Genomic DNA, 22,088 nt, shown 5'->3' on the forward strand with positions numbered 1-22,088 from the left:
ATGTTGGCGCTCTGATTTGCCATTCTGCACTGTATCTGTAGGTTTGCATTTCGCATAATGTATAGTCTATAAATAAAGTTGGCATGATTACAGTCAATTAATTCTGCTGTGTGGTGTAGTAGGGATAGGTCAAATTCTGCCGATGACATGTGCACAATTATGCAGCCAAGTGCAGAGAGAGGTTAATATTCCAACAGTTTATCTCTACTCTCATTGCAGGATATGGAATAGAGCAATTTAGATGCACAGATAACTTATCATATTGGTTTCCTTGCAAAATACTCATGACCACAAGTGGGGAAATAGAAACTCATCCTGTGAAAGAACAATGGTTGTTTGAACAAGTGAGTTTCGTTTTTCCTTGACCAATTTACTTTCATTTCCCTTCTCTTCTGCAACAAAAAGTCTAGTGTCAAACCAGATATTCCTGATGCCAGACTGATGCACTCAGAGGCTTTGTCTGCAAGTCGGGACTTACACACAGCAGAGTTATGGCCAGTTCTGTCCGTCAGTGCAGTGTAGAAAGGAAGTCACGGCTGTTTGCTGTGGAAAGTAATAATTATTCTCATCCCTTCTATTTTACATCCGCAGACAATGGATGCCAGATTCCCTCTGTGACTGCTAATACCTGGCCAATGCTGGATCATGGGGGCTGCGCTTATTCAGTGTGTATAACTATAGGACACCGGGTTAGGGCAGCGAGATTGCACAAGTCATTGGGGCAACAACTATCTCAATTGTTTCAAGGAGATCAGGTATTAAATCTTATCTCGTATATTCCAGAGAACCTCCGTGGTTCTCTAGAGAGGGGGTTTCTGATTTTGGATCCCCACTGTTGCCCTGACACCCAGAATAGGCTATACAGTGTCCTCAGTGAGTATAAGCAGGACATCCAGTTGTGCAGTTACAGGGAAGGGGAAGAGAGCCAGATCTGGCAATGTCTGTGGGAGCTGAATGGGGGAGTGAAGGAAGTAGAGAGGTCACCGGTGAGGAGAATGGACAAAGCAACGTCATCCCCATTTGTGGAGAACATCAAAGGTTCTGCAGTGTTCTACTCGCTGGAAGATGCCTGTGCTGTACTGCAAGAGGTGAGATATAATGTACATGGTGACTGCTGTAGTCATTGCTGATACCTACTTCATATGGAATAACAGTTTATTTTTTTAAGATGAGCTTCATAACATTGTAATAAGATCTTAGCACAGGGCTGTCCTACTTTTGTATATAGTAGGTGCCAAAGTTTTTTGGTCATACATAGCAGAGAGAGCCACATTGACTTCAAAGAATAGTGAGTCTGAAACGCAGGTACTTGTAAAATGGATATATTTAGTGTGCTTTATTACAAGTAAAACTGATATACTAACTGTGTCAGACAGCAAAAAGTATATACCTGTGACGGGCACGCTGATACACTTCAGGTGTGACCTCTAACCTTCAAAGAGCCGCACATTACCCTCAATCTCAATAATAAGTCTTAACAATACATTTAATCAAACAAAGAGACTCCTGTCTAATATCATAGAAGTATGTATTTTAAATAAGTGTTACCAGCTATAACAATCATATCTGATAATATAACAGGAAGGAGCCGGGGGTCACTGGTATATACTGTGCACTGCAGACCCAATAGCCATAGACTCCATCATGCCCCATGTCCATTACATAACATTAACTGAATGTACAGCCCAATGTGTCCTCTATGCATAGCCCAATGTACCTATATACAGTACCATGCTCACTAGACACAGTCTCATGTCCACCACATACACCCCCATACTTAAAAGATGGTGCTCAAAGGGTTAACAGATTTGCTAGTTTCTTTAAATCAACCCTTACAAAATGTCAGTATTTAGTAGCATATAATGGTATTTTATTAATATAATGCAAAATGCAATGATGTGCTGTACTCACAGAAACCAGTCAGCTTTCAGTAGTCTGACTGTGCTAGACTGCTAAAAGTTGATATCTGTTTGGTTGCTATGGGTTACAGTCCTTTGCACCAGACTGTTAAAAGGGGATTTTATTCTCATTCTTTCCCTCTATAGTTGTTTAGGGAATAATTTATCAAATTATTCCTGTCATAACACTTTACTTACTTTCTGTGAGGGTGCTAGTAATCTTAGATAACTAATCATTCATTAGCGTGTAGTTGTTTCTCTTCTCTTCCCTTGTCTACTTTTGAAAAATCAATGCAAGGAACACCTAGGCACCACACTACGGCTGCGAGATTGCACAAGTCATTGGGGCAACAACTATCTCAATTGTTTCAAGGAGATCAGGTATTAAATCTTATCTCGTATATTCCAGAGAACCTCCGTGGTTCTCTAGAGAGGGGGTTTCTGATTTTGGATCCCCACTGTTGCCCTGACACCCAGAATAGGCTATACAGTGTCCTCAGTGAGTATAAGCAGGACATCCAGTTGTGCAGTTACAGGGAAGGGGAAGAGAGCCAGATCTGGCAATGTCTGTGGGAGCTGAATGGGGGAGTGAAGGAAGTAGAGAGGTCACCAGTGAGGAGAATGGACAAAGCAACGTCATCCCCATTTGTGGAGAACATCAAAGGTTCTGCAGTGTTCTACTCACTAGAAGATGCCTGTGCTGTACTCCAAGAGGTGAGATATAATGTACATGGTGAATACTGTAGTCATTGATGATACTTACTTCATATGAAATAACAGTTTATGATGTGCTCTATTCTTTATATCAGGCAGTATTTAATACACATTATTTACACATGCCAAGCAGTAACTATTTACAATTAGCTTTAAAGTATTGTCCTACTTTTGTATATATGTGCCATACTTTTTGGTCATTTATAGCAGAGTCATATAGAATATAAATAATGTGCATTACACCCCAGCCTAATGCCCCTCATATACAATAGCATACTCACTAGAAACAGCCTCATGCCCACTCCATAAAGCCACATGCCCACCTTAGTGTGCCTATCACATACTGTCTCGTGTCCACCTTATATTTCCTTATTCCTGCATTACAGCATTGTACCCACAGTACACTGTCCAAAACCAACATAACAGCATCATGCCCACCACATATTGTCCCATGCCCACTACATATAGATTCTGTAGTACTGTTCTGTACCCAGCATAATATTTTCACATCCAATGTAATAACCAGCCCTCTGCCAAGTTTGTTTCATAGATGATCAGTAAACCACTAAAGTCTCCCTAGTCACAATATGTAAATATAAAAATCTCTTCCCCGCTGTAATAAAGCTATTTCCCGGCACCTTGTTTGCCCTCTCTTAGCTGTGGTCCTTGGTGCTTTGAAGCCAAAATGTATAATGCCCTTTCTGTAAGTACAGTCAATAGATGTTTGTGGTATGGATGTCATGGCTCTTTGTAGTGAAATATAATTGTTGGAATGTACTTATATCTATTTTACAGCCACAGACAATGATAACCAGATTCTCCCTCTATCAGCTTTTCTTACAATGAACATCTACTATTGATTGAAATTTCCATAATATTGTCAGAGACGTGAAGGTGAATATAGAAGAAAATAATAGGTTATTCACATAATATGTGTAAGGGGACCACTGATACCTGAAAGTTGCCTTATATAAAAGAGTTGCTAATAATGTTCACAAATACATATGTAAAAATTTCATTAGCTAATCAGAACTAAAGGTATTTCAGAAGCTGTGATCGCGATTGGAGATATATTTACACACACATCAGACTTTCTGTCATTAATCCCATTAAAGGATACTGCAATCATCCTCTCCTTAGCCTGCACTGACTAATAACAGAATAACGCAGTAAAGGAAAAGGAAAAGATCCACAGTGCCAGCCAGTGGGGTAAACTGGACATACATAAAACAGGGACATACAAGATAGACAAAATAAATGCAGACTTGAAAAGAAAGGTTTAGGAGAGCCTCTGCTCATGAGAAAGAGAGAGCTTACAAGCTAATGGGAAAGGGCACTGCTGCAACAAGAGGTGTTAGTGTGACTCAGTGGAGATTGGGACAGTTGTGAGGGGGCACCAGTGTGAGTAGTATAGGTGGGACTGGGAGTAGTGTAAGCTCTAATAAAGAAATGGGGTTTTAGAGAACGTTTAAAGATTTGGAGGCTATGGGAGACCACATATCACTCTGTCCCCTCCTAAAAAATCCAATCCCGTCAACCTGATCCCCATCCTTCCTCTTACTCACCTTCCCCTCTCTTGTGCACTCTGGAGGCAAGATCTGTGTGCAACAAACTCACTCTCATTTAATTCCTCTTCCTCTCCCATTCTTTTGGTCTACTGGCCCTTGCAGAAACGTGGATCTCCTCCTTTGATACTGCTTCCCCTGCTACACTCTCCCATGGGGGTCTCTCCTTCTCACACACTCCCCGTCCTGGGTACCGCCAAGCAGGGCCATCTTTTCCATTGGGCACGATGGGCAGGTGCCCGGGGGCCCCACGGGCATGGGGGCCCCATAGGCAGGGCTCCTAATTAGAATAAATAATCCTGCAAAAGAAAAAACCTGCAAAAAAAACCTTCAAGGGTCACTGAGCAAGTACATCTATCTATCTCTATCTCTATATATCTATATCTGTATCTCTATACATCTATATCTATCTATCTATCTATATATATATATATATATATATATAATATATATATATATATATAGGGGCCCCGATGCACTGCTTTGCCCAGGGGCCCATAATGTTGTTAAGATGGCCCTGCCGCCAAGGAGGTGGTGTGGCGTCCTACTGTGTCCTGGCTACACCTTCAGCATTATTTCCCCTGAACCCTCCCTCTCTTCTCTTCCTTTGAAGTTCACTCCATCTGCCTCTTCTCTCCTCTCCACCTTTGTATTACTGTCATCTATTGTCCCTCTGGCCCTTCCTCTCAATTTCTTGATAACTTTGCCGCCTGGCTTTCCCATTTTCTCTATTCTGACCTTCCCACTATTATCATTGGGGATTTTAACATCTTTACCGACTCTCCTATTACTACTGCTGCCTCTAAACTCCTAACTCTCACTTCCTCCTATGGCCTCTCCCAATGGACAACTTCTTCTACCCACCGTGATGGTCACTCTCTGGACCTCGTTTTCTTCCATCTCTGTGACATCTCCAACTTCTCCAATTCTGTCTTCCCCCTCTCTAACCACAATCTCTTTTCCTTTACCCTCTCTTTACCCCTCGCCCCCATCTCTCACCCAAAGTCGCTCACACACTGTGTCCCATCAATAGCATCCTCTCTTAAACCCATACTTGCTCCCATCTCTTCCCTATCATGTCCAAACGCTGTTGTCTCTCTTTACAACACCACACTCTCCGGTGCCCTTGATACTGCAGCCCAAGCCACTCCCCTTCATCCTCGCCAATCAAATCCCCAACCGTGGCACTCCCCTCTTACTAATCTTACTAATGCTCCTGCTCTTCGGAACACCAATGGAGGAAATCCCGCTTTATTGCTGACTTCATCCACTTTAAATTCTTTCTTTCTTCCTACTATTCTGCCCTCTCTCTTGCTAAATAAACCTATTTCACATCCCTCGTCTCCTCCATGTCCAATAAACCCCGACGCCTCTTTGCTTCCATTAATTCTCTACTGTATCCTCCCCCCTCATTCATCACTGCTCTTGATTTTGCCACCTACCTCTAAAAAACCAAATTGACTCTATCCACAATGATATCTGTTCTTGTCAGACTTGTCTCCCCCACCTGTCTTCTCTATCACTCACTCTGCAACCTTTGGCTCCTACCCTCCTATAATTGTGCTTGAGATACTCTCTGTTCTCTCCTCCTCCTCTTCTACAACCTGTCCTCTCGATCCTGTCCCTTCCAAGTTCCTCCACTCCCTCTCTTCTACTGTCTGTTGTCACCTTTCATTAACCTCTCTCTCCACTGATATCATCCCCTCAACCTTCGAACATGCTCTCATCTCCCCTATTCTTAAGAAACTTTCCCTCGACCCATCCTCTCTCTCCAACTATCGCTCCATATTTCTGCTTCCCTTTGCTTCTAAAATTCTAGAACGACTTGTCTTCAATTGTCTGACCCACTTTCTTCCTCCCCATTCTGTTTTTGACCCTCTCCAGTCTGGCTTCCGTCCCATTCACTTAACTGAAACTGCCCTTACTAAAGTAACTGACGTACTCTCAGATAAGGCTAAAGGTCACTAAAGGTCTCCCTTCTCATACTCCTCGACCTCTCTGCTGCTTTTGACACTTGGCCTTTTGCTCTTCTCTCTCTACAAAATCTCTCTCTGTGAACTCATTCAATCATTTGGCCTCCAATACCACCTCTATGCTGATGACACGAAAATCTATCTTTCCTCCCCTGACCTCTCTTCCACCTTCCTAACCCAGGTATCTAGCTCTCTCTGCTGTAATTACCTGGATGTCACAACATATCCAAATTCGAGCTCATCATCGTTCCTCCTGCCAATATTGCTATCCCTCCCAACATCTCCCTCTTGGTTGAGACCATCACTCTTTCTCCTGTCACCCAAGCCCGCTGCCATGGAATCACCATTGATTCAGCCCTCAGCTCCAGTTTCTCACCAAATCCTGCCATTGCTCCTCTGTAACATCACAAAAATCCGTCCCTTCCTCTCTCAAAACAAACTTCTGGTGCATTCACTCATCATTTCTCGTCTCGACTATTGCAACCTCCTTCTCACTGGCCTTCCTGACTCACATTTTTGACCTTCAAACCATACACAATGCTGCGGCTCGGCTCATCTTCCTCTTCCACTGCACCTCTTCCTCTGCATATATCATTTCATTGGCTCCCTATCCATTTCAGAATTCAGTTCATGCTCCTTACCCTAAGTTATAAAGCCCTTACAAACACTTCTCTCTTTACATCTCTGACCTTGTCTCGAGGTACATACCTACCCGCTCTGCCTCTGACCTCCGCCTCAATTCACCTCTCATTACCTCCTCCCATGCTCGCCTCCAAGATTTCTGCTGTGCTACCTCTAATCTTTGGAGCTTCCTACCCCGTTTCACTCAACTCTCCCCCAACCTTCAGTTCGTGCAGCACTCACTCAAAACTCACCTTTTCAAGCTCGCCTATCCTACCACCTCCTAACCATTCTGTCCATCACCTCCTCTTCCTCGTCTACCATCTCCATCTCCTCTCAGTTGGTCCTACTCTCTCTCACCCCCCCCTCCCTCTAGAATGTGAGCACTCGCGGACAGGGTCCTTTCTACTTATTGTCTCACGTCTATCAACTATCTGATTCCCCCACTTGTCCTGTCACTTCTTTTGTGTGAGTCTCCATAGCATTCCTCACACTCATCTGTGCTACTTATACATATTACCTCATCTATGTTTTACTTGTTTCTGTACCCGGCGATATGGAATCTGTGGCACCGTATAAATAAATAAATAATAATAATAATATGGGAAAGTCTGATCAGGCGTTTTCAGGACTGGTAAGTAGTTGGCACCGGTCAGCGGTAGCTGTACAAGGGCAAGGGAGAGTATTTTGAGATGAGATTGAGGAATGATTGTGGGAGTTGCCAGTATTGAAAGGCTTTAAAAGTATGATACTGAACAGACTGCAGAGGCGATAATATAATACCATGTCTTGCATATAAATTGGCCTGTGCTATTCAGAGTTAAGCAAATTCAGTTTTTAGGCTTACAGTCCCTTTAGATAAATACTATAGAGCTCTATGAACAAACAGCTTCTGGTCATTTCTTGGCTAGTGTTCATTGCAATGTGTACTTTTTTAGTAAGATTTGTTTTATTATTACTGGGATTATCCTTGTGTACTAATATCACAAATTTGTAGCCAGCATTGCTGATTTTCACGTCTAATAATGAAACGCGTCAAAATGGAAGGGTGGATTCTATGAGAAAACATCATAGATCGAATGCAAGAAGGTTTTGGACCTTCAGCATGAGTTGTGAAGAAGAGTAACTTATATTTTTTTATTTTTATATAGAGTTCAACAATTATCCCAGAAGCAAAAATGGTTTTAGAGTTAATGGGCCAGAATAATATTTCAGAGAGAGGGCACTTTCCTATCATTGTTGTCGAAGGACTTGATGCCACAGGTAAGAAACAATGTGGGAAAAAATGTGTTTTTCTGTACTGCACATGCGTAGTAAAATGGTGTACATCTTAGTCTCTATGCCGACAGCGGAATCTAAGTACACTAAGGGCGTGTTAACGCACCCTACATACTATGTAGAGACATATCTGTTGTACCTACTAAACCCCTGGTGCAAGATCTGTTCTGATGATAATGAACATCCACATGGCCCTTGAACCGCCTGATACTGACAAAATCTAGATGATGGGCCTAAGGCTAGTTGCCACTATGGAAAGTGGGACCACATGCTAATGTTTTTCCTGCTATAGTGCCACCAGCCATGGCTGACATATCTAGGGTTGGTATTGGCAATTTCAGGGAAACCCCAAGGTTTTTGCCATCTTGATTTTGCCGATACCAGAAGAGGCTGGCAGCACTAGAGCTGGTTTGGCTTTTTAAGAGCCTTCTTGTTTTGTTTTGTTTTTATTATTTTTATTTGTGTTAGTTTTTTAGGTTTATGGCCTGTAGTGTAATTTACACTTTAAGCATATCTGACTGAAATGTAGACAATTTGCTTACTTTGCAGAGTCAAGCTATCTTAAAATATGTGCCAGCTCTGCATACTAAGTAAATGAAATAATTTTAACGGACGGAATTTATGCCTATGCTTTTGGCATGAATACCGTCCGACTCTGCATGAGGTCCTGTATCATCAAATCATCTACAGTATAATTACAGGATATATTATTTTCAAACAACATGTTTTAGAGATGTTTGAAACTCTCACAATTTTTTTGTGGGTTGAATTTGGCTGGTAGTTTCATTTTGATTTCAAAAAGATGTGTTGACTATCAAAAAAAAATGTTTAAAATTATGTTGTTTTTTTTTCAACATATGTTTAACAAAATGTTTTAGAAACACATAATGTTAACGTATAATCTTTATTGATTTCATCTGCCAGATATTTCCCTGATTTTTAAAGTGCCGCCTGCTCACAAATTACCTATGAATCGTTCATAACCTGTAACATGACTGTTTTGTCACCTTTTAATATATTTGCATATTATTGTGTCCTTTATTGCTTTATAGTGATATGTGCAACAATTAATTACAGTTTCTTGTTAAGCATGATGATTACTCCTTCCAATGTGGATTTAGATATTGGTTTGTTTGGCATGAGGCATGATGTAGCTAATATGCTTTCCTGATCCATCTGTCTGTCCATACAGTGTCTATACCAGTGTTCTGCTGTAGAATACCTAACAGTAAATGAATACACAATACAACTAGATATTTGTATACTCAACTTTTATGTTTCTTCTTGAAGGGAAATCTACACTAACGGAGGCACTCAAGGGTCAACTGAAAGCGGCGTTGCTTAAATCACCTCCAGAAAGCATTAGCCATTGGAAGAAAACTTTTGTAGAAGAGACAACACTGATAAAAAGAGCATACTATGCCTTAGGTAACTACATTTTAGCTGAGGAAATAGCAAAAGCATCTCAAAGGTCTCCGGTAATTGTGGACAGGTTAGTTTAAAGTGATATTCTATTTAATGGACAGATTTGTCTCATGTGAAGATTTTTAAAAAGTATCTATATAACACTTTATAGGTTCTGGCATAGCACAGCTTCCTATGCTCTAGCCACAGAGATCGGAGGTGGTGTTCACAACCTGCCAGACCTCCACCATGGCATTTACAGTTGGCCAGATGATCTTCTTAAACCTGACCTCGTCATTTTATTGACTGTTTCTGACGAAGAACGCATCCGTCGTATGCGCAAACGGGGGCGTCAGGAAACATCAGATGAAAAGAAATTAGAAGCTGACGTGGTATATCGGCAGAAGTAAGTGTTAATAAATACTTGTTATATCAACAACTCTGGGATATGCACTAGATGTGTAGAAGAGACACTTTAAAACATCAGATAACCATATAGTGTTATATACATGTAAACCTACAATAAAAGTAATTTAGAATAGTGCAAAAAGCACCATCGTGCTCAAATGGGCCTATATATCCACTTCACACATACATTGGTGCATACAAAACAAAAAGACAGTTGTCGGCGCTTATCCTTTACACTGCATATCTGTGTGTATCTAGCAAAAGGAAAACATGAGGTATTAGTTCATATTTTGAGCAAAACATTTAAGCCTGCATCCTAGCGTCAAGAGCACCTCATTATATGCAGGTCCTAAACTGAACTATATGCTTTAAGCACCATAAAAATGTAGTTAAGAATCAGATGTACTCACCTCCCAGGTATAGGGATTTACATCTAGCAAGAGCTGGCTTGTGAACCATACCCAAATGTGCCTTAAATAGGCTTGATGGACAGCTGGTATGACAATAAGGCAATATTTCGAAACAAAACCAGAGAAAAAACAAGCCCACTCTTGGTATATCCTATATTATATATGGTACCGGGGGCTTGGCAATAAGCTTGCGCTCGGTATATCCCATATTGTATATGGTACCAGCTGCGTGGCAATATAAATGCCCATTATAAAAAAAAAAGACAGTTGTCAGCGCTTATCCTTTACACTGCATATCTGTGTGTATGTAACAAAAGAAAAACATGAGGTATTAGTTCATATTTTGATCAAAACATTTAAGCCTGCATTCCATCGTCAAGGGCACCTCATTATATGCAGGTCCTACACTGACCTATATGCTTTAAACACCATTAAAATGCAGTTCAAAATCATATGCACTCACCTCCCAGGTGTAGGGGTTTACATCTAGCAAGGGCTGGCTTGTGAGCCACACCCAAATGTGCCTTAAATAGGCTTAATGGACAGCTGCTATGACAATAAGGCAATATTTTGAAACAATACATTGGTGCATGCTGACATTCATGCTTTGTGTAACTGCCCCTACCAAAACAGCCTGCACCTGCTTTTGTGGGATTAGGGGTTCACCAGGAAGTCTGCAAGGTAAAAAGATTAAAACCCTGCCGATTTACATTAATAAATATAAAACCCCTTTCCCCAGTGTGTCTGTGGAAAGACGTGTGTGTACTTTTACATTTACTAAATATCAATCTTCACCTTAATATCTTCTGCACAATGCCTCCACCTTAGTCAGATTCAGTAGTATCTTCGTTTGGTTATGTTGAGTGGATCTGCAACACCAGAGACTAACGGACCCTCTGCCCATCTACTTACGACCTCGGACACAGAAATGAAAATTCCAATACTCCAAACTGGTCTTTTAAAGCCACACCGGCGCAATTATTTGCGGTGGAGTTTTTAGTTTTGTTATGAAATATATACTTCACCGTAGAAAAGACTAATTTACAAATGAAAACGCTTTAAACCTCGGGCAAGAATTAACAGAGCAATGTTCTAAGACAACAGCAAAATGTATATGAATACTTAAACACAATTTGTACGTTTGTACTCTCACTTAGAGGTACCTCTGACCCACTTATCTATAAACTTGTGAAAACATGAACAAGAATCTTGTCACATAAATATTCTTTTGATAAGAAACTGTTATCACACTCTAACTTTTAGTACAGTAATATAAATCATACAATACAACTTAGAAATATGTACAAATCCTTGATGTCAGAAAGTGGAAAGATGTTCCTCCCTGTTACTTCCTCCTGACTGACGTGCACAAATACAATATGAAGGAATGAATCAATGTCACAGTTCCTCTTAGTCACCGGGCTTGACTACATGCAAAAGATCATCAGCATTTGCACTGTTTGGTATCTTTTCCTGGTTGAATAATGTATTTCTCATGTAGGTCTATTAAATAACTCTCCTTCTCTTTCCCATAAGATTCGTCCAAAATGGATGCAGAAAGACATCTAGTAAATACTGGCTGTTCCCTCCTTTTTCCTATGATAACGCAGCTCACTGTCTCCTTTCTATAAACTCTACCACAATGCACACCAGTAATGCTTTCCACTGAAAAGGCTTTGCTTTCAGGGGTTTACACCCTCTTTCTCTTTAAATTTCAGTCCTATCTCTCCCTGCACTATACCCTAGATACTATATACTGTCTACCTTGTATGTTCCTGTTTTATGTATGTACTGTTTTTCCCTACTGTACGGAGCTGCCTAACTAACAGTAATACAAGACTCAGTCCATGTAAATAAGTAATATAACAATTGTCTGTTACTTATCTAACTGGTCTCCAGCTTCCACTGGCAGCATGGCTTTTCTCAGGTATGGAGTCTGGCAGTCACATCCACTCCTCACCAAATGGCCTATTCTTCTCGCTCCTCACTCCCTCCACCAATATTTTTTTCTCACTCTCAGTTGCCTCTATCACCAACTCTGCTCTTCAATTCTAACGAGTCTTGTCTCTCTCTCTCTCTGTCTCCTGTCTCTCTGCCCGGCTCACACATGCTCCTCCCTCCTCTCTCAAGCTTCGCCTTTCTTCTCCCCAGCATTCCTCACTCTGTTTCCCACTCTGCACCATCTCTGCGCGACTCAGTCAGGGCCCAACTCGTCGGACAGCAGTGACCCGGTCACTTGCACATTCGATGCTAAAATACTGTTGACTTAAGTCTTATCTCCAATTAATCATAGGAGGGAGGAGACATTGGGGCTTTCTTTATAAAATCTGCAACTTTTGTAGATTTGAATTATTTAATTATATGGGTCTTGATGTATATGTGTGCACCCACGCTCCTGGATGGTAACTAGGAGTCTGTGAAGATATAGGACAACTGCAGATTACCAGCATCTCTTGAGGGTCCATAAAAGTCATGCCCTTTTGTGGGGAGAAAGAAGCTTTAAGGCCACCACAAACCAGGGACCTGCCCTTATTGTCACCTATTGACTCCCATAGAAACCTCTTGTCTCAAAAAATAAATTATTTTATTGGACAGGGACACAAGTCATGCTCTTTTGGCTAGAAACGCCCCAATCCGTCCAGCACCTTCCATCATATGATGAACATTCTAACACACACACAGATGCTGTTATCTTGACTAGTACATGCACTTCCCATAAACATTGGCACATTTTAGAAAGAGAATTCTTAGAAAAAGAAAAACTAGCTTTTAGAAAAATAATTATTTCAAGGAGATCTGAAAGACCTTTTAAAGACTTCTACAAACAAATAGTAGACCTATGTTCAGCAACTGGAGTTTTCAACATTCAAGATAAACTACTGACTTATAAATGAAGGCATTTATTCATTACAAAATACATTGTTCTATAACACTTTGTGAAAGATCTGGTATCAGTGAAGGAGTCCAGTTGCCATGTAGAAATGGAGTGTAATTAAAGAAGACAATGTTAGTAGACAGGTAATTAAGCAAAAACAAATTCAAGGAGAAATCGGTTTGGTACATTGGTAACAATAGTTGAAGTAGCAAGGCAAGATCATGATTAAAGAAACACAATAATCCGACAAAGGAAACAGGAAGCTATTAGGATTAAATAGTCCAGTGCGTCCTCTGATTGGTTGTTACAGGTGAAGCTCGTTGTGAGATTATAAAGCTCTCAATATCTCTGCTCTAGGCCTGCCTATTGGACCAGGTACTATAACTTATTTTGAAATATTCTTGAATTAACAGTTCTTTCCAACAGACGCTCATCTTCTCCGTCATCCCTTACTGGATCAGGTGTAAAATTTAAGCACCCAGCACATGGAAACCCCCCGGAACATTTTCAAAAGAGCTAAGTGAAAAACTGGATATGGGAAGCAGCTATTGGTTCTTTTGTAAGGCTGTAAGTCTGCCAGTAACAGCAGGAATAGTAATGGCAATGTGAAGACCGGGAAAGGAAGCTGGATGTAATTTCTGAACAAATGGCTTTTGGGTAGTGGAACTATGTTTAGCATTGTTATAAGCAAACTCTGCTGTAGGTAATCACATAGATAACACATAACGCATCAGAAGTATTGCTCTAAATTTTTTTTGGTCTGTTCGGTTTGCTGTTTCGATTGCCGATGAAAGACTTAAATCAAATTTAAACTCTGTTTCTGTTCACTTTGCATACAAATTTATTCAGGAAATTCATTAATAAACTTCTTTCTATCCCACTTAATTGCTCTACAGTTGTACTAAAAACCATAGTTACATATATTATTTATTTGCATATTTGTGGCACAGTTTTTGCATAACAAATTTATTAACTTAATTAATGAAAGTGGCCAATGTACAATAGTATATCATCCATACACTCCAGTCAAACAGTTCCCGGATGTACCAATTATAACTAATAACCACTATAACTTATAACTTATAGTGGTGTTCCCACCACTATAAGTGGTGGGAACACCGGCTTAGAATTGTCATTCAGTGTCATTGTGGATGTGTGAGACTTTTTCTCACACTTGTACTAGGGACAGCGTGAGGTAAGCTTGTTTCATCGCATAACCCCACCATCACACCCTCCCGTACTCTCTTCCCATAATTGTTTATTCTTTAAAAATATACAAACACATAAAACACATCTGACTTTAACCAGTACTGCAACCACCTATCACCGGCACGACGGTCACAGAGAAATGTCAGAGCCACCTTTTCCTGTAATGAAGAGATAGACGTGTTCTTCTTCCTCCTCAGTGATAGGGTGTAAACAGATGTAGGAAGCAGCATGCAGTCAACTATCACCAAGTGCTTCCTCCTGCATCTGTTTGAGCCAGTAGCATGGGGAGGGCATGTCAACAAGCCTGAAAACTTGTTAGGAAAGATTATTTTTTAATATAATAAGTAAAAAAAAAATTGATTATAAATAGATAAATCAAATAATAATAAAATAGGTAAAATGTATTAATGTCTAACAGTGATAGGTTGTCATTACTTGTGTGTGTGTGTGTGTGTGTGTGTGTGTGTGTGTGTTAGGGAACTTAGACTGTAAGCTCCAATGGGACAGGGACTGTTGTGAATGAGTTCTCTGTACAGCGCTGCGGAATCAGTGGCGCGCTATATAAATAAATGATGATGATGATGATGATTACTGCTCCCCCTTACAATATGCCTTGTGGCGGAAACACTTCTGTATATATTTCTTCATAAAAAGGGACACAGTATTCCTCATTTACTGACTTTTTCTCTTTGTGGTCCTAGAGTGGAAGAGGCGTATAGGAGAATGGAGAACCCAGGATGTATCATCATGAATGCCAGCTCTTCAATGGAAACTGTTCTACAGGAGGCATTATCCATTATAAAGAAACACTGTGGGATATAGTTGTGGATATCTAGAGGACTGTGTGTACATCAGGAGGTAGACATGGTTTTTGTGCACCTGAGGCAAAGATGTCAAACTGTTCCTTTGCCCCCACATGATATTTAGGGGTGTATCTCTCCATTCTGCTTCCCATCAACTGAAAACGCTGTCCATCTTATTCCTTATACAAACTATCAGAAGCAGTTGTATATGTGTTGTGTGCAGTTTAGAAGGTGAATGTAATACTAAGCATAGAAGACCCACCAAGAAGGCAAATACAACTCATTTAGTTATTTGCAGTAAGATAATTTGCTGCCTCATGTCACCTCATTATCGGTACAACCATGATGACGTTATCACAATGTGTCAGTGTATTAATGTTTTGCTGTCACCATTTTATCATCCTGTAGACACCCAGGGCTAGATTGTTGCCTATAGCAACCAATCAGATTCTAGTTATCATTTATTTAGTACATTCTACAAAATGACAGCTAGAATTTGATTGGATGCTATAGGCAACATCTCCACTTTCTCAAACACACAGTTTAGTAAATATGCCCCCCAGACATTAATCTTAAAAGTTATAGGACAACAGTTTACATGTTATCACAAATGCATTTTTTTTTCAAACATTACTTCTTATACGGTTTTAACAAAATAAATCAGGAGAAAGGGAAATACACTTATTCTGTGAGTTGTGACATAATTAAATATTTGTCTAATAATCATTTACAATTCTAATAAGCTATTTAAAATAATAGTAAATGAAGTGATTGGTTACATGATATTATAGAGGATAACTTGGGTACGGATTACAGTGGAAATTACTGCTGGGAAAAGTCACTGGGAGCCTGTCACATTTCCGTTTCAGGTCATTTTCTGCAGAGACCATATAAACGGTGGAACGATTTACTAAATTATGTTCAGACAATGCATTTATTTCATCAGTTTGTCTTAAAATAAAAAAAAAAGGTTCTGAAATGTTCTGTGTTCTGTGGTCACCATAATACAAAAGGTTGAACGCGTTATATTATCATCACCATTTATTTATATAGCGCCACTAATTCCGCAGCGCTGTACAGAGAACTCACTCACATCAGTCCCTGTTCCATTGGAGCTTACAGTCTAAATTCCCTAACATACACACAGAGAGAGACTAGGGTTGATTTAATGGCAGCCAATTAACCTACCAGTATGTTTTTGGAGTGTGGGAGGAAACCGGAGCACCTGGAGGAAACCCACGCAAACACAGGGAGAACATACAAACTCTACACAGATAAGGCCATGGTCAGGAATTGAACTCATGACCCAGTGCTATAAGGCAGAAGTGCTAACCACTACACCACCATGTTGCCCATACTTACCTACTATATCAGACTTACCTGCTTTTGACTGGCTCCCTCCGGGAGATCACTGAAGAGGGGTGTGAAGGGAGGGCAGAAGGGGGTTGGGGCTTCGTGATGCCTTTTTGGGGTCTTTTTACAGTGGTAAAAAGACCCAAATCAGGGGGCGAGGCCAAAATGACTCGAATCGCGGCGGTCCGCCCCCCTTTCACCCATACATGCCGGCAGATTCGGGAGAATTGACAGCTCTCCCTGGATTCCGGGAGACCTACCCGGAATTCGGGAGTCTCCTGGACATTCCGGGAGAGTTGGCATGTATGCGTTATATCATCCAAAACACTACAGTAAATGCTGAGACACAGTGTTTATGCTACCTCTGAACAGGATATATCATCATAGCTCCACCTACTCTTCAATGTGCAAATGGTAACTTTTTCTTATTTTAAAAGTTTAATAACAGGAAAAATAAAAAGACCAAAAAAATAAAATAATAAAATATAAATAAAAACAAAAGATAAAAGCAAAACAACCCTGCAGAAAAATGAACATATAAACTTAAACAATACAGACAAAAAACAACGACATTAACTTAAACACAGCTATACAATAGTTTATTATCCAAATGAGTCTACATATTTAATTCTATTGGCCTGGAACATAGACATATGAGTAGATTTGGACCAAGACATTTAGGGGTCATTTATTAAATTGTGGCGATAAGGCATACTTACCATAGCTATAGAAATACACATATCACCGCTATTTATCATTAAAATGTCACTGAGGTACCTGAGCGATACTAAGTTGTTTATACTGGCCCAGATCGGTAAGGGTTTGTCCCCTGGTTTCTCTGGACTGTTGGAGAAATTGTAGTCAGCTGGGTACTTCTTTGTATGTATGGTGGGACTGTCCAATAAGCAAAAGTTTCTTTGAAATAATAACCATTCTCATGAAATATATCACTAAGCACGTCGTACCCTAAGATCCAGTAACATATTTATGAAACAAAGCCATTGAATCGGTGACCAAACACATGGATAAATTAATCCTTTATTTAATTCACGCAGCTCTCTGAAAAACAGGCAAGAAAAGAAAGCAAAATTCATCACGCGCTTTATGAATGAACTTTGCTTTATTTCTTCCGTGGAATATACCATACTGTTTACTATTTATAATACTGTATTTCACATTATCAGTATAACATGTTATAGTCGGACTTTGTTTATATTGCCTGCAATATGATTCTGCAAAGTAACTTTGACTACTAAACAAATGTTGCTGTTCTACCATAACTCCCAACTTGTAGATGCCCCTAATCGGGATGGTGTTGTTCTATGAGAATGGAGTGTGGTCATGCCACTTTGGGGAGTGCCACACTCCGAAGAGCTGGTCTGCACCCAGCCCCCTTCCATTCCCCTAAAAATGCCCATTGAATGGCGTGTAACTCACTGAAGGGGCACACCTCATGACTGTGCTGAAATAGGGACAAATGTTCTGACCTGCAAAATTTCTCAAATCAGGACCAAAAACAGTGAGGATATAGTGAAGTAAGTGTGAATGACACATACAGGCAGGGCTGTTGAGAGGCAAATTGAACCCCAATGCTGCGAGTGCCCCTGTATACAGCACATTACATTACTTAAAAAAAATAGCAAGGGTCCTCTGCACCTATGTGAGAAGAACCTTCAAACATGCACTTTCAGTGGAAGACATGGGCATCATTTTGGAATGTCATTAAAGGAACCTCTCAAGTATGTGTCTCCTATATATTGTTATTACCATTTATTTTATATAGCGTCTCCAATTTCACAGCGCTGTACAGAGAACTCACATCAGTCCCTGCCCCATTGGGGCTTACAGTCTAAATTCTCTAACATACACAGACTAGGGTCAATTTGTTAGCATCCAATTAACTTACCAGTATGTTTTTTTTTGGAGTGTGGGAGGAAACCAGAGCACCCAGAGGAAACCCACGCAAACACATGAAGAACATACAAACTCCTCACAGATAAGCCCATGGTCAGTGATTGAACTCATGACCCCAGTGCTGTAAAGCAGAAGTGCTAACCACTTAGCCACCGTATATGACAAATAAATACAAGTAAACAGTATAAGTAACAGCATGCCTCTGATGAAATCGCTGTACGTGAAGAAACACATTTGACAATAGGAGCCTTCTTTCATCACCTTCCTGCCTCCACACATACTGGGGGAAATGTTTTTACTCAATATTAGGTGCATTAGGCACTTTGTGAAAAGACATAAGCTAAACTGTATATGTATAATTGAAATAATGCTCACCAGGTGCTATGGTTAGGTCCGGGAGAGCATGGTGGTATTAGACTGCGCTCTGTGACGTCCATCTGCCAGCAATGTCAGATTATGCTCTGATCTAACCCCAAGCCTCCTGGAGTTGTATTCATCTTGAAGGTGGAGCTAGACCCTGGGGACAAAGCATATGATGTACGTCTGGGCAGAAATCCTTACAACCATTTGTACGTGAACATGAGAGCGGACACCCACTGCCACTACAGTAAATTTCCAAGCTGACCCTTGTATACAGATAAAGCGGTCAGGCTGGATTGGTTAAAGTGGCTGAGGGCCGGTTTATCAGACCTGTGTTTATAAAAAGTATAAATGAAGGGCTAGTTTCTTGTGGTGTATATGCACTTAAAGTAACATATCTTATAAGAGCTATTTGAGCCAATAAATAACATTACTATTAAAATACTGGTTGACACCTGCCTCTCTAACACATGCGAGGTCATCATCTCGAGTCAGCTCTCTGCCAGCCACCCAGCAGCCCTGGTCCATAGTAAGCGGTCAGCGAGCAGTAAAGTGGTACAGTAGCAGCTACACATTACCCAAGAAGTGTGAGCAGTTACAGGTGCTGGTGGTGCCAGCCATACCCTTCTACAGCTGGGGACAACACTTTGGTGTGCAGTTGATACAGCCAGTGAGTAGCTGGTTTGACCAAGCAGCATCATTAGGAGTAGTCGACGATGACTAGTCGCTGACAACCAGCAAAACCCTATAAAGTGCGGCGAGTTGGGGAGCAGAGTAAACAATGAAATTGGCTGCGGATTGAGATTCCCCAGTCGTGGAAAGATGTGGAAGAGGAATTTGGAATTGCTGATCCCATTGTGAGAACAGCTGGTACTTCACTGCAGGCTTTTGCATAGCTATAGGTCTGCTGAGAGGAGGGGGGAGTAACACTAGCGCTGAAACACTGTCACAGCAGACAATAGGACATCACTATGATCCAGTCATGAGAAGTGAATCTTTATTAGCCAGTCATCGGTAACGCCATAAGTAACATCTCCACCATTTCTACATTTATATGTCTTGTGTGTGCCACTAGTTCCAGTATTAGTAACATGTTATACATGAGTGATGGGCAACCAGACACACTTCAAGGGCCACATGTGAATCCCTATAATCTCCAAAAGGGCTGCACATTACCTTTAAATTGGGATGCACCCCGAGCCCCAACGCCTACTTAATTAGATCAGCGAGGCATAAAGCAAAGAATAAGAGTTGGTGCCAAAGTATCCAAAAAGCAAACAAGTGTACTGTGTGCTATTGGTCCATTATACAATGCACTAAAAATAAAATTTCATTAATTATAATTTAGCCCACAGGACCTGGTATTCTGAGGTGGTCTCCCATCCATGTACTCACCCAGCCCTACCTGCTTAGCTTCCAAGATCAGACAAGACTGGGCTTGTGCAGAGTGGTGTGCCTGTAGGTGTATATTGACACAATGTCCTTTTAAAGTGATGTATGCTTTCTTCTTAATAAAGGTGTGTCACTTCCTCTTATTACTCCAGTGTTACATCTAAAGAAACAAACAAAAAGATCACTGTGCAAACTATGCTAACTTTTGAAACCAAACAACTGCAATCTTTCTTCTGATTTAACTTCACAGCAGATATAATCCAACTATATTTCAAACTCATAAATGTTCTCATCCACAAGTGTTATATAAATCTCCTTTACTTACCTCTCTAAGGGGCCTATTTATCAAAGCTTTCCCCCCTGTTAAATCTCCCAAAATAACAGTTTACCACTAAATTGCATTGTATGATTGTAGCATCGCAGCAGATATCTCAGATATCTGCTGCTTTGCATCTCTTATCGTTGTTCTGAGCGCTCCCCATAACAGTGTATGGGGTGTGCTCAGTAACGCTATGTAACAATGATCGAAATTAAGTTTTCAATCATATTAATGTACGCCAGCTCAAGCTGCCGTACATTAACATAATTGAAAACTTTCACTGAAGACAGCTCTTCTCCGACGAGCAGAGCTGCACAGCGCATGTGTGGAGGATTCATGTGATCCCTCCGTGTCACATGACTCACCTTCTTTCAGTCCAGGATCTCTGTGCGCATGCCCGAGGTTTTCGGTCGGTGCAAGTGCACTAACAAAAAAAAAGAGGAGAAGATCAGAGCAGCTTTCTTCGGATGAGAAGAGACTGCGATAAAGAGTTGAGTCACTTCTCAAGGAAAGCAGGTTATCGGCACTGCTGTCCCTGAGATCTTTCCTGATACATTGCCGGAAACTTTCAATCCTTATCAAGGAGATAAGGATTGAAAGGTTTCAACACAAAAAAAGATGGATGATAAATAGGCCCCTTAGAGAGGTCTGACTTTATAGGAGTTATTTACTTTTTACAGCTGAACCAGACATTTCTGTTTTTCATTTCGCTTATCACTTCACAGATTGGGTTTATAAACAAATAATGCAAGGCTTAAAAAGTAAACAAATATTCTTTATTTTTCCCAATATATAAAAAATCTAAACACATTTCAACATCCAGTTTTAATATTTTCTCTCCGGTCCCTATGAAGGTGGACTCTCACCCCATTAAGCACATAACAGGCATGTAAGGAGTGCAATCACTCCGAGATGATATCAGCAGGTGCTGACCACATTGCCCCACAGTCCCGCAAGTCTTTCAGGAGCAGTTACTGCCTGGTATCGGATCCCCCATTCTCACCACCAACGCGTTTCGATTCTGTGAATCTTTCTCAAGGTGTGGGGGAGAAGGGGTTACCCCAATCTTTTATACTTTTATACACCAATCACTATGTAGCTTACATAGGTTCATCTGAATAGTTAAGATAATCTTTTCCATTATATTACACATTTGTTCTTTTAATACATTTATCTCTGCAGTAACATTCATCTTGTATTTGATCTCAAAAAAACATATTGGGCCTGAGTCATTAAGGAGAGCAAAGCCTAAAAAAGGAGTAAAATTTGCACCTGGGCAAAACCATGTTGCATTGGAGGGGGAGGTAAATTTAAAATGTGGGGACAGATTTATAGTTGGGGTACGACATGTCCTAGATCAACTTTAAATTTCAGTGTAATAATAAAGCTATCAAGTATTTGTGTGCTAGATGAAAAAACAGCCAGTATTTAACTTATGTGCAAAATAATAAACTAATTTGCACCCCTTGCATTGTAACATGGTTTGTTCCAGAGAACATTTACTCCTTTTTTGCCTTAAATTAAGGCCCATTGCGTTCATCTGAATCCCATATTAATATATCTAATACATTTATAATAATGAGGGCTTAATC

General features: G+C 40.5%; 1 protein-coding gene across 3 annotated transcripts; it reads left to right on the forward strand.

Moving 5' to 3' along the window:
• The first annotated feature begins 404 nt into the window (after positions 1–404).
• LOC142143555 (UMP-CMP kinase 2, mitochondrial-like) lies at positions 405–15,786 on the forward strand. Of its 3 annotated transcripts, XM_075201481.1 has the most exons (6): positions 405–1,088; positions 7,923–8,034; positions 9,340–9,541; positions 9,626–9,859; positions 13,573–13,713; positions 15,057–15,124. In XM_075201481.1, exons 1-5 carry the CDS (start codon positions 492–494, stop codon positions 13,664–13,666), a joined length of 1,239 nt encoding a protein of 412 aa, XP_075057582.1. In that variant the 5' UTR covers positions 405–491; the 3' UTR covers positions 13,667–13,713; positions 15,057–15,124. The 3 variants fall into 3 exon arrangements, with proteins under 3 accessions (XP_075057582.1, XP_075057579.1, XP_075057581.1); XM_075201478.1 differs by lacking the exon at positions 13,573–13,713 and having other exon boundaries at positions 15,057–15,786; XM_075201480.1 differs by lacking the exon at positions 15,057–15,124 and having other exon boundaries at positions 13,573–14,917.
• The last annotated feature ends 6,302 nt before the right edge of the window (positions 15,787–22,088 follow it).

The sequence above is a fragment of the Mixophyes fleayi genome, chromosome 3 (genome assembly GCF_038048845.1).
Source record: "Mixophyes fleayi isolate aMixFle1 chromosome 3, aMixFle1.hap1, whole genome shotgun sequence".
NCBI classification, from domain to species: domain Eukaryota; kingdom Metazoa; phylum Chordata; class Amphibia; order Anura; family Limnodynastidae; genus Mixophyes; species Mixophyes fleayi.